The sequence below is a fragment of the Trematomus bernacchii genome, unplaced genomic scaffold (genome assembly GCF_902827165.1).
Source record: "Trematomus bernacchii unplaced genomic scaffold, fTreBer1.1, whole genome shotgun sequence".
NCBI classification, from domain to species: domain Eukaryota; kingdom Metazoa; phylum Chordata; class Actinopteri; order Perciformes; family Nototheniidae; genus Trematomus; species Trematomus bernacchii.
In genome coordinates, this window is record NW_022987342.1 from 1,989,074 (window position 1) to 2,002,458 (window position 13,385).

Here is a 13,385-nt window from a genome sequence, read left to right on the forward strand (position 1 = left end):
AACGCACTACTGCATTGACAAACCTCTCAACTTTGACATTTGTCATTAGTTCTTGTTGATTTAAACAATAGACAAACACTTATTGTTATGGAATAGTTAAGAAATCCTTTTGCATATTTTATTTAAGGAGGCACACACTAAAGCACCCTCTTTTCTGACTGACAGGTCGCTGTCATATCATCATTTACAAAACGAACATCATGACATGTCGAAAACTCTAGACCATAAACTCATTAAGAACTGTTTACTGAGGGTTTTTTCTTTAGGGGGGCAAACAGCTTATAATTGATCAGATTTAGACTTAGAGAGATGGGCGTTTAATTCATTATTCCCAGACAGTTTTCTACAACTTAACTTCCAATCATTTATATTGATACATCCCTTAGTATGTATCTATATATCTAAGTCCAGATAAAGTCCAGATATTGAATGTTTGTGTGTTTGTAAAGTTTAATTTAACTGTCCAAACTGAATTTGTGTCTAATTGTTTTGTATTACCTCGTATCTCTGCAGCTTTTCTGTCATTTCCTCCATGTGCAGATCATACTCAGCTATCAAAGGAGCCATTATACTGTAACACAGAACAATAATCTGTCACTTTCGTACATATATATGATATGATTCTCACCAGTGCAATCATATCAACAGAAGATGGTTGTCCTTTTTACTAGGCCTGACCTTCTATCTGCCATCCAAGGTTTGGGAGCCTCGGCCCGTCTAGCATCTTCAACCTGATGATGAAGATTAAAGATGTAGGAGGTTAGAATGAGCAACAAATAATGGTTGACAGATGTATATTAACAGATGTTGTGTTTGTTTTACCTGAGCTGATGTAGATTGAGTACCATGCTCATACTGATACTGGCTTAGAGCAGAGTTTAATCTGTGGACTGATACAAGAAAACAGTCATACACATGTTGCTTAATTATTAGATGGCATGTCCCCCACCCAACTGGACTATTTATGGAAAATACAAATCATCACAAACGGGATCCTACTATTAAGCCTATTATAAAAAAGCTCCCAGGTGCCGAAAGACCGCAGCCACTTTGCTTTGACAGCTCCATTAAATGAATGTGTATTTGCACGTGTGTATTTTGGGCCAAATGACTTAGTCCATTTTGAATGTGCATTCAAATGACTCAAACAACAGCTATTCTGTTATATTGTAATTAACTAAAAACACATGATATGGCTGAACAATACATGAAATATGATCGAAAATCGAAATATTGGCTGTTGCAATATGTTTTTCTGCTAAAGGCTCTTTATGTCTGGTTTATTTTGAGCATTTTGTCTTGAATTTTAGACTTTAAATATACTAAGAGCCTTCAACATTGCACTCCAAAAATCATGTCAATTTGAGTATTGATTTAGGATCAAAGACCATGTCATCATAATTCAAACAGATTATTGATGAACAACAGCAATACGGATGTAGATCTATTATTTTCTTTCATTTGAATTATCTCAAACATGTTTTCTACAGTGTGCTGTTGGTTTCAGTAGACATTATAGAAAAGATGGAGAAGTCACCATGGTTTATTTGGAATGAACAGTCTGTTATTATTCTCCATCTGAATACTTGGGCTAAACCTTTTTATAAAAATGTTTTTTTCTGATACACAAAATAGTATGTCTTCCCTGGTTTGTCCTTACCTTGATCCCGTAAAAACTTAACTTCAGCTTCCATGTTGAAGGTGCAGTCTAGATAGAAGCAACACAACGATAACGTTAGCAATTTAAAAAAAACACTAACGTAACATTTATATTGTAAACTTAACTGTGTCAAAAGCACAAGCCCTGCTCTAACGACCTTAAAAAAAGCTGCTGAATTATAAATTAGCTTGCGTCACCGGTTGTTGCCTAGTGCAGCTAGCGCTAAATGCCTCAATCTCAGCTAAGCTTAGCTAGCTAACTAAACCCTCTTGACCGTTACATAAAGTGGCTATCGTGTAACACAAACAATTCTAGAGAAAGGTAACACTTACGGGTTGTATACATGTATTATTTGACGTTTACATTTAGTATAGGACGCTATACTGGTGTTTTTTACATAGTTTTCTGTTGCGCCGTCTGTTTTGAAGCAAACAAATAACAACCAATGGCAGTGAAGATGTGCACCGCATAATTGCTCCGTCGAAACAGGAAAGCGAAAAGGTTCCGCTCTATGTCGGGAAGCGTCAGTCGGATATATTTTTGAAGGATGTGTTGATTCAATCAATTCATATCGTTTAGTTTCAGTACTAGTGTTATACATATGACGTTTTTCAAGAAGAAACATGTGGTGTTCTTACCCTGACGTGTTTGCATGCTTCGTATTGATACAACAATAAACAGGTTAAACAGGTTAGCTCTCAGTCACATGATTTGCTAACACAATAGGAGTTATGTTAAAGTTACTGGATATGTGTTGGTAAACGTCATTTGGATATTGTGTTGATTTGGTAAGACCTTCAACGACATCTTGGACACCATTAAGGTTCATTTGGATAGTTCCCAGTTTTCAATATCAGGAAGTATATGTGTACCATCTTAATAAGTTATTGAGTAACAGAACTGTATTTGTCATTTACCTAATTTGATAACAAACTGTTTGAATAGCAGAACGGGGTGTGCATTAAGACATGATATGCCCAGCTGTAGTACAGTTGAGAGCATTTTACCAGTGAGTCTTTGCAGCTGTGACAACATGGGTGTAGCTCGTGGATTACAGTTTCTGACACTTATCCAGTTTGTACTATGCTGTAATTCTCTGTAAGTTTTGCAACATTTGTATGCACTGTGTCACATAGCAGATTCTTATTCTGATTGATTTTTCTTCTTCAATCCTTTTAGGAAAATGCAGTATTTGATCGAGCACACCTGGGATAGCAATCCTGTGAATCATGACCCTATCAGGATCAATTTCTCTCCTGGGCAAGGAGGGCTGAAGATAGAGATGTTTGGTCCCTTCTTCAATGACCCAGTAGGTCCTGCGAGCCCCCCCAGCCAGCCCTTCCCTGGACTCTGGAATTATGAAGGTACGTAGAAAAGTAAAGCAAAGGCAGTGCTGCATCATGTATGTCTGCTACTGCAATACACAGCTTCCTGAACATTCACCCTGAGCAAATATGTCTGTAGAAGGACAATTTATATGACAATCTATGATACATTTATAGAAAATGCAAAAGTCACAAATTGGTACAGATAGAGTTACCTATTTACCATAGTTATATTAGTTTAATTTCATTGAAATGTAATAATCATTGTGGAACTTGTCTTTTTGAATGCATCGATCATTAAATGAATAGGCCAACATTTTAGGCACTCCAATGTTTACCCATTTTATATCTGTCCATACAACATGACACTGCAGATAGTAAGCTTGGTTCAGTTAATCTCCATAATCTACCTGCAAACACCTCAAAATCTATTTTATTGTTTGTTTAATCTGTATAGAAACCAAAGTGTTATAACTACAAGTTGTGGTTTACCCTTTTACCCATGGCTTAGCAATACATAGATATGGGTCGATGTATAGATTCATCAGATCATTAATGCAAAGGGAAAAACATCAATATGATCATTTTTAGATAAGCCATTTTTTTTGAAAATCCTATGGCATCTCTGTCTCACCATTTCCATCCAAGAGAATATACAATCTTAATTTTTTTCTTTTTGTTGGCTGAATTCAATTATACTGATAGTTTTGAATTGAAATCACATCGTGGCAGACTTTGCGATATCAGAAATATGGAATCATTGTCCAAAGAGTCAATATATTATTGTATTGTGATGAAACTTGTAATTTAGCCTCCCAAGTTATTATACTAAGCTACAGTAACCAGTCTTTAGCCTCAGCATCATATTGAATGGACAAATATAAAAGTTGTTTATTTTCGCTCAACTCAAACTCTTGTGTAAGTTAACAAGTGATTGTTCATGCCAAAATATTGAGCTATTCCTGTATAAACTAAAACAAAAAGTGTTTATTAATCCAGTCTGTGGTTTTGAATCAAACGTACTGTAACCTAAAAAACTGGAAAAAAATTGCAATAGCTGTAACAGATTGCAATATGTTGTACAAGTGTTGCTTTCATGGTTCCAAAACCCCAACAGTTTGTCTTATCATAACTTGTTATCACAGTCATGATTTAAGGATTTAGTCTCTATGTGTGATGCAATTTTAGGCGAATAGAAAAGCTGAGATATAATCATGAACATATTACAATGATGTTGTAGAGATGAGAGACGAGCTCTGTTTATGAGGCCCTAATAGTGATTGCATTATCCTTATTATGGTGACACAGCAATTAAACGTTGTAATGAGGTTGAGTAATAACAATCCTATCTAATTGACCTTAAGTAAGTTCGATTTCCGGTTAATGAGCCCCACATATTTGACCTCATTAATGCTACTTATTCGATTTGAAACCATTGCCATTATAATCTAGGTAGATAATGAGCATGCTACGAGGTGAGCTGGTCTTCGTATCTTTTTTAAATGTTTGTACATAATATTATTAGGCTGACTCAAAATAAATCACTGAAATTATTTAATTATTCTTGATTAACTACTCTTCTTCCTCTTATCAGTTGTGGAGTGCTTCTTCCTCGATAGCACTACAGTAAATTACCTTGAAGTGGAGTTTTGTCCGTAAGTATTTAGCTCATTTCTAATAACCACATGACCATACGTTTTTAGATTGTCTTTAAACAATCTGTTTTATTTTATTTTAGACATGGACAGCAACTGATATTGTTGCTGTCAGGAGTTGGCCAAGCATTCCAGGTAGGCAAACATTGAGGGAGTGGTTGATAAGGGGCAGCGCTGCTTTGAGTCAAGTATTTATTCTTTTTGTCTCGATATTCTTCCTCAAGCAACAACTTCCCATGGTGTTTAATGCCACGATCAAAGGGGACAGATGGATGGGGGAGGCTCTCCTCCCTTGGTCGTACTTGCCCCCCAATATCAACAAGATGAACTCCTACGCTATCCATGGCTCAGGAGAGGGGCGCACATATGAGGCTCTCTACCCCATCCCCAAGGAGGACATAGTGGAAGGCCAAAAACCCAACTTGTGAGTATTCAAACTCCTATGAGGTCATCTAAACGTAGATTATTTTATGTCCAGCAATTTAGTATTTGACTTTCATGAAGTTTGGGAAGATTCATGAAAAAGTGGTCAAAATAAGCTCCAAAAACATTGGATTCTAAATGGCAACTCCATGGTGTCTTTTGGTAGACCTTCACAGAAATTATCACATCTATCTACCTTTACACCCAAATTGTAAGTGTCAAGACCCATCAAAGATAACCCTGGTGATATCATGTATTCCTACAGCTTAAAGAAATATGATTTAAGATTTGTTAATGCCACTCAAAAAAAAAGAAAATGATGATTATTTAATTTTATTGGAACACCATTAACTTTCCTTTCAAGGCAGAATGCAGGTTGCAAAAGACCTTTCTGATTGATCCTATCACTCTTTTAAGTCCAATTTTTATACTCTCCGAAATCTGCAGGACCTTCATGTGACATGCACATGGTAAAGAAACAACATTTATAGTAGTTGTTCCCAATTGTTTTTGAAATTGAACAGTGCAATGTCAGTACAGAAACTATTCATTTAACGTATTCTATTAATACCGATTGAGGCCTTGTTTTATATTAATAAACTCAATGCCATTTTATACTTTTTAAACATTCTTCAGCATTCTTTGTCATAAGCAGTACTTTGTTTTAGTTTTTTCTCGAGTTCTTAAGACCTTCCTTCAGAGGCAAGAGGGAGAGTTTACAGCTGTTTTTTACAGGCAGAATTGTAAACTTAATTTCATATAGATAAATTAGCCGATAGCCTCTTGAATCTTTTTACTTTATTTAAAGGAAACCTATCATGCTATATTTAAATGAAATATTGTAGGGCCATACCTATATAAGGTATATTTATACGTTTCTGTTTTCGAAATACCAAACAGATCATGCATTTTAGCCATGCCTCATTTCGCTCTATGTGTTGTTTGCTGTCTACGGGTCTGATTTTGTGAGCTGCAGCTGACCACGCCCCCCTGCAGGAGAGGGGAGCCGCTCTGATCAGCTGCTGGGCTGTCAGAAGAGGGGGAGAAAAAGAGATCTCCGTCCTCCGTGTTTTATTATATAGAGTCGTTATTCATTTGTTTTAAAGCTCAATAAATAACAAAGAAGACCTTTGACCGGCACTTTTCTAATTTTGTCCGGAAGATTTAAACTTTAACGGACATCTTGACCGGCGAAAGAAACTGAAACTGAAACTCTGCCGCATGGTCCCCTCGTTCCTTGGAAGAGGCGGAGAGGTGGGTGTTTGTCATCTGCTGGTGGACTAACCGGAGAGAATTACAGTGCTTGCCTCGACGGGGAGGGATTGCATTGAATTAAAGCAGCAGAAGGAGCAAACACTTGCCTCGGGGAGGGAGAAAGAAAGCCACAGCGGAGAATAAACAGAAGGGTAACCATGGTAACCAAGTCTTCTTCGCTGCTTTTGTGGCATACTAGAGCGCCACTTACAGGCCTGGCATATGTACTACAGCGTCTCCAGCGCTTTCGAGCGGCAATGGCCGGCCGTGGCCCAACCCCACATTCCCCTGATAGGTGGAGAGTTGGCCCAATAGCCGTAGCTCCACTTTCCTGACGTCAGTAAAGTGTTCAAATCTGGATCAGTTTTTATCAGATCCGTTGCAGCCCCTTTTTTAGAGATTTGGGTATGGAGGAAAATAGAGAGGGTTGTGTTTTCTGACACTTGGTGAGTTCCCTGGAACACCGGGGACACATATTCATGTATAAAAGACGTACAAAAGTGCATTTTGCATGATAGGTCCCCTTTAAAGCATAGCATAAAGTACAGGCCAACTTGCATTTTTTTATTTGCTATGAGCCAACACCTTGCTAGGTAATTAAACTTTAAACAAGTATAGCTCTCAGAGAGCACAGATCCTTTTAGAGACCAATGTTGCATTCACATACTTTTGTATGATTGTCCCTTTTCCAAATTTAGGGAGTCATTTGTCCAATTTCAGTGTGTTCCTAAAATGGAAAGAACATTGACGCTTAAATAAATAGTTGCTGTTTTCTATTGCTTCAAACCATATAAGTGTAATTTGCCACAACTCAGCTAGTGATACCAACACTTTGGGAGATTTTCCATTGTGGTTACGACATACATGTTCCTAGTCAGGAACTAATGCCGCGTTTCCACTACACGGCCTCGCTCGGCCCCGCTCGGTATGGCTGGGCCTCGTTAGGACTGGCTCACTTTATGGCGCATTTCCATTACAGTTTAGGAACTGGGGCAGTATCTATAGTAACGCAGTGTAGGCGGAGCCGTGACGTGATCTTCAGAGGACCCCAGAAAAACAACACAGCCGTTAGCTGTTAGCACTCAGAGCTCACAGCTCCTCATATATGTTCAGAAACTAGACAAAAGTTAAACAAGTACAAACCACAGACTGCCTGTGTCATGGTGAATACAGTCGCTGCTTTATTTATGTCTGTATAGGCCGTTGTTGTGAGTGTGGACGGTCGGGGCATATACTGCGTTAGCTTAGCCAATCTCCATTTAGAAAACAAGCATTTTAAAAGGTTTTTCCCCTGCCGTCTGTCTGCAGACTTGACAAAGCATTAATTCATGGTTTTTACTAACCGGTATCAGTATGTTGTTACTTCGGCATCATTTTGAAACGTGTATTACAATTAAATCACGGTCAAATATGTCCATCTTGTTGTAGTTGTTGCCCCCCTTGCCAGCGACGCTCTCTCTAGTTTAGCATACTCAGCCCGACTCAGCCTCGTTGTCTCTGGCCCTGGCCCCACGATTTTATGAGGCCAGAAAAACTGTGAATTAGGACCCGCCGGCCGGTACTAGGCCAAGTGGAAACGCAACCAAAGACGGGCCGCTGACGTCACAGCCCTCTTAAACCGGGCTGCGGGCTGTAGTGGAAACGCGCCATAATTTATCGAGTATTCCAACAGCACCTGAATGCAGCACAAATGTCCTATCCGCAATGTTTACGAAAGTGAAAAATGATTTGTGTATCTGTGCCATGGTTTGGATCCAATCCAACATTTAATAAGTTCTTCCTATGCCCATGTTACACTCTTCCACCAAATTTCATGAAAATTAGGCCAGTAGTTTTTCCATAATTCTGCTGTCTGACAGACATGCCTAGCGGAAAACATGACCTCTTCTGCGGAGGTAATGAGATGTGCAGTATATTTGTGTATGAATGTGTAAATGTGTATGTGAGAGTTTTGTGCATCCTATATTAAATTCTCTCTCTGTATCCTAGCCACCGCCTGGAGTATTTCCAAAATTTCCGCCTCCAAAGCATCATGGGAGAAGGTTGGGTCCAGCCAGATTCTGATCTGTGGATTGGAAAGCCATGAGCTCTTAAAAAAACACTCCTCTCTCTTGCACCCAAACACACACACAAACACACTACGGCGGCAGGCCCATATTACAAACACTCATTGACGGGGAACAAAGGCCAATCAATCTTTATTAGTCAATGATGCCAAACGATATGACGCAAAATATGTTATCAGCCTGTCAGGGCGTATTAGCCTTCACACACCTCGGTAGGTACAACCACACAGTCACGTACATATCCCAAGGTATTGGGCGTCAGCTTAATTTGCTTCGGCAGAGTGCGACCTGCACCACTTAAACTGTGGATGGTGCGAAGGCTCGCTTTGACATTCAGCTCCTGTGTAGCCTGTGCCTTTCACTCCAGTGAAGTAAACCACAACAGGTTCTTGTGATTCCTTGCCCTGACTGCTAACGGACACACACAAACAAATCATACAAACAGTGAGGTCAAAATGTCTGTGTTAAAGCTTTTGAATCAGTGCTTTATTGTATAAGGATCCTTTTGTATTCCAATTGCATTAACCTTTAATGAGTTGCATTTACAATTAAACATTTGTACATCTGCTGGTGAAGTGTATTGTCTTTTTTTCCTTTTATGATTAATTTTGTCGCTTTTTAATTGTATCTGAAGTGTCATCACGTTTCAATAGGCGCTTTCACACCAGAGTACTTTTCCCAAGATGAGTGCAAACCACGCCCCGTAAAACTCCGAAAATATTTGTGAAGCCGCCATTTTATTTGCTCGCATTAGCATCATTAGCATTAGCATTAGCCCAGCGCACCAACGGAGAGAGACTAACTTATGGCAACACAAAAGAAAACATGGGAGCGGTGGAGTGATGAGGAGGTGTCGGCGCTTCTGGCGATTTACTCGGAAGATGCTACCCAGCAGCTTCTACTGAAGCCAGTCCCCAACTCCGGGGGACTCCGGGACTTCGGACTCCGGGACTTCGGATGGCAGTATACGCCGTGAAGTTGTTTGCGGCCTGCCAGTAAACCCAAAGCAGAAGAAGAAGAAGTGACGTCAGCGGCTTCATTTGCGTAATCCTCCCTCAGGGACTTATTCCGGTGAGAACGCGATCTACTAGGACAGTTCCAGGAACTAAAGAGTTCGGGGGGACTAAGTACCGGGGACTAAGTACCGCAAAGTACACAGGACACTCATCACCGAGGTCACAATATCAATTGATCCAGCAGAGCAATAGCCTATAGGCAAAACACAGAAGATCAACAAAAGATATGACATAAAATGAACTAACCAAAGCTGAAGTAGATGGTCAACTTCCTTCATTTTCTTTCCGTTTTACTGATTTTAATCGCTATAAGCTGCTCTCTCTCGTCTCCTCTTCACATCTAAACTTTTCGCGGCACACGTACTTAAGGCCAATCAGCTCTCTGAATTATGAGATGACGTTTGGTGGGTATGGCAGCACAGTGCCCCTATGGTGATTATTTTGTTGCCGCACACATTGAATAGAAAAATACTCTGAGCATGCGCAGTGTAGTTTTTACAGTACACGTTCATTTTAACAGCAGAGAGAGGGGCTTGCCCCACATCGCTCAACACGGCTCAATAGGCACACTGTAGACACTAATTAGAAGAACGCAGACTAAAACAGCAATGTACAGACGAATCAGATGATTAAACATGATTTTAAAATATATTTTAACATGTATTCTTTTTGCATATTTTGGGAATTATTATTTGCATTACTTTCTGCTGACACTAGGTGGGGCTGTGCCCCTAATGACGAGTTGCCACTGCCAATGAACAATCTTTTTCTATACCAAACCAAGTAGTATTGTTGCCATTTGGGGACAAATGCATTACAGAAAGACACCAAGGGGTCTTTATCAAAGATTTGACGTATGGTCTCAATGACATCATGGATATGTACCTGAAGAGCAGTTGTGAAGCTCAAGAAGAGGGCTCCAAACCGTCTAACTTCCGGCTAATCCAAAAATGGATGTCATCTGAGTAATTGAGGTAAAACGAAACAGTGAAGACAGCTAGCCAATAGCATCCAACCCAGTCTCACGGCATTTCGTGTTATAGTCACGACATTTAATCTATTGATTCGTGTTCACCAACACGATTTCCCCCTTTTTGTCGTGTCACACAGAACGATTTTAAAAGCAATGTATTTCTATTGGTAGTATCTTTCGTGCCTGCACCACGTCTTTTTTGTCCGGTCGGGTCTTGGAAGACCGGAAGCTGTGTGGTTCATAAAAACATTTTCTTACTCAATATCAAGCCACGATTATTGTATTTTTAATTTTAAATTCTATAATGTCTGACTTTTTTGCCGTCCGTGAGGAAAAGAAATGGGGCTCAGAGCCTCAGAATGCTGAAATCTGTATTTTTTCAATCTTTTTTTCCTTCTAATTTGTTATTCTTTTCTAAATAACACACTGTTATTTACTCAACAATAACACACAATTATCCTTGTTTTTATTTATTTGTTTAATTCTATAATATCGGGCTTTTTTGCCGTCCGTCAGGAACTGAATTTCAAAATAAAGTCACCGGAAACAGACATTTCCGGGACATTTCGATACACACCCACTGAACTGATTACCCAAGATCCTCAGCTATGGTTGAAGCTCGGTGATTGGATGTTTTAGCCGCAATGCACGTTGGGATATGGTGTTTATGCGATATGAAATCCGAAAACATTAAAAAAAATGGAAGTCATCACATAACGGCATTGTAATACACGGTTCGGCTGCATTAAATATTACACATCTGCCGTAGTTCTTTATTTATAGAGCCCTAATTAGAAGACTTCTGGACAAACCATTATATACAGTCTTTAATTAACTATTAGTTGAGAATTACGAGTAATGAATATACTTTATAGGGATCTGCAGATAAATGTTAAGTCTTTTCAAGCACCAACTATCAAATATCTCGCCTGATTGTTGGCACTTGACAATCACCTTCCCTGAATTTTACTCAGGTGTAACTAAAGTCTGATTTAAGGGTTGTTTATATTTCATATCATTAATCAGAATCTGCAAAGTATCTAAAATAAATGTAGTGGAGTAAAAATACCAGGTTAACCTCTGAAATGTAGTGGAGTAGAATTACAAAGTAACAATAAATTGCATGTTTTACATGCTGCTGTGTATTACTTGGGATCAATAAAGTATATATTATCTTATCTTATCTTAAGATGATCAATGACTACTGCCATATTTGCAAAATGTGCCTCTGAACCTTGACAAGTGCATGTTTCAAGGCTTATCAATTAACGACAGGAGGGGTCACAGACATAAGACCAGCTATTAAATAAAGCTCTTCTGACCTTAGCTGTCATGTGGGTATATATTAATGCTGCCCATTATGGACACAAGCAATTTTCACCCATTTATTAATTATGTGTTTTAAATTTTATAACACCAATATGTTTCCTATCCCCTAAACCTCCAGGGGTGTACACAGTTTAATACTAGCATCTTATAATTATGGGAAATACGAAAACGTCTTTTAAAACTGCAATTCCCAGACGTGCCACAGAACATGTTGCGAAACACAATTAGCCAGCATGTGTAGTTCTGGGGGGGGGGGAGTTGGGCTGGACCCGTTCGAGTCCTATTTTGGATAGTCTGCCGTGGTTTCATTCCATTTCAAAGAGCTGTCAGACGCTCGGCGTAACCTTGGCGCACTGCCACTCCAACATCCAATCACAGAGCTTGAAGACTAATCACGGGGTTTGTCACGCAAAGGGACTGTAGTCCCAGACGATAGCTGAGGATTGTGGGTAGTGTAGTGTCTTTGGCCATCCTAAACTCCGAAAAAACTATTTGTTTCTCCGAATTCAAGGGGGATAACACAAAAGCATTGTACACAATTTAAACCAATCAATGTTGTGTAATTAACAAGGATAATCTGGTGTTTTTAGTTGACAGTGAGGGGAATAGGCCTACTTTCTGTTTTACTATGAAAACTTCGAGACCGGAAATGGTTTTCACCCGAAGCTGTTGCCTGGCAACGCAATTTTGTTGATAGTTTATTTTGAAATTCAGTTCCTGACGGACGGCAAAAAAAAACGAGATTATAGAATTAAACAAATAGAGTGGCGAAGTCACGCCCATCTACTTCCGGTCCATGGGACCTTATTTTCGGAAAAATAATGTATTGAAGTCAATGGAGAGAGAAAACGTATCTTTCGATCCCGTTTGAATTGTGCCATGAATTACACATATGATGTTTGTCAATCTTAAAAAATAATTTCCATGTCAAAAAAGTCACAGTTTGTCATAAAACTGTTGAAATATAAGACTATGAAAAATACGCAACTAGAAAGACTACAAATCCCAGAGTCGCGTAAGTGATGTCACAATTGTTTTCCTCCACTAAGAGATAGCTAAGATCAGCGCCATATAGATAGAATCTATCTATATGGTGCTGGCTAAGATAAGATAACTTTAACAAGATGCCTGTGTGCTTAGTACCAGGTTGTTATCATACCAGCAATGGGTCTTGCTCGTTCTTTTGCTTCCCGTCTGATGAAAGGACCAGGAGTGGCTTGATCAAGTTAGCTACCTAGCTAGTAGCTAGCACGTTAGTTAGCATTACAGCCTTGTCATTTTTATTAGCCTTAACATGAAGTAACATTAAGTAACCCAAAATGTTAAACAGTAAGAGTAGTAGTCATATTCCGTGAACCCTTTGAAGAGTACTGTCACCGGTGTGATCATTCTATAATACACAATTTAAGCCCGGGGGAGAAATGCTAACGCTAACGCTAGCATCGGCGATCGGCGATCTTTTCTACTTCATGCTATCTGCACGAATAGTTGAAATTAAAAAGACCAGGCAGTTCAGAGAGAATCAAAGGAAGGCAGGCAGGCAGCTTTGCATGACATTCTTCTGGACGTGTTTCATTGTGGTGATAGTGAGGGTAGTCAATCGTTTTGTTGACAAGACAGTAGTGACGGCCATCTTGGTGACGTGTGTTGTTGACCAGAGATGTAGTTCATTGAGCGTTTCACA

The 13,385-nt window shown here is 39.2% G+C and overlaps 2 protein-coding genes across 10 annotated transcripts in view; one reads left to right on the plus strand and one right to left on the minus strand.

Annotated features, from left to right (window-relative positions):
• Nucleotides 1–2,326, minus strand: part of sclt1 (sodium channel and clathrin linker 1) — a 23,667-nt gene extending 21,341 nt beyond the window's left edge. For 2 of the 3 annotated variants that reach the window (XM_034130799.1, XM_034130784.1), the window contains exons 1-5: nt 2,299–2,326; nt 1,661–1,708; nt 823–890; nt 679–731; nt 499–571 (exon numbers count right to left, since the gene is read on the minus strand). In XM_034130799.1, the coding sequence (XP_033986690.1) occupies nt 499–571; nt 679–731; nt 823–890; nt 1,661–1,708; nt 2,299–2,314 (258 nt within the window). In that variant the 5' untranslated portion in view covers nt 2,315–2,326. Of the gene's footprint in view, nt 1–498; nt 572–678; nt 732–822; nt 891–1,660; nt 1,709–1,992; nt 2,125–2,298 lie in introns of those variants that run through there. The other variant, XM_034130792.1, reaches the window with a different exon arrangement.
• Nucleotides 1,959–8,953, plus strand: cunh4orf33 (chromosome unknown C4orf33 homolog). Of its 7 annotated transcripts, none has more exons than XM_034130858.1 (6): nt 1,959–1,981; nt 2,840–3,024; nt 4,580–4,640; nt 4,724–4,775; nt 4,865–5,064; nt 8,307–8,953. In XM_034130858.1, the coding sequence occupies exons 2-6, from the start codon at nt 2,844–2,846 to the stop codon at nt 8,401–8,403; spliced, it is 591 nt and encodes a 196-aa protein (XP_033986749.1). In that variant the 5' UTR covers nt 1,959–1,981; nt 2,840–2,843; the 3' UTR covers nt 8,404–8,953. The 7 variants fall into 7 exon arrangements, with proteins under 7 accessions (XP_033986749.1, XP_033986718.1, XP_033986710.1 ...); XM_034130827.1 differs by lacking the exon at nt 1,959–1,981 and adding an exon at nt 2,169–2,341; XM_034130819.1 differs by lacking the exon at nt 1,959–1,981 and adding an exon at nt 2,189–2,350.
• The last annotated feature ends 4,432 nt before the right edge of the window (nt 8,954–13,385 follow it).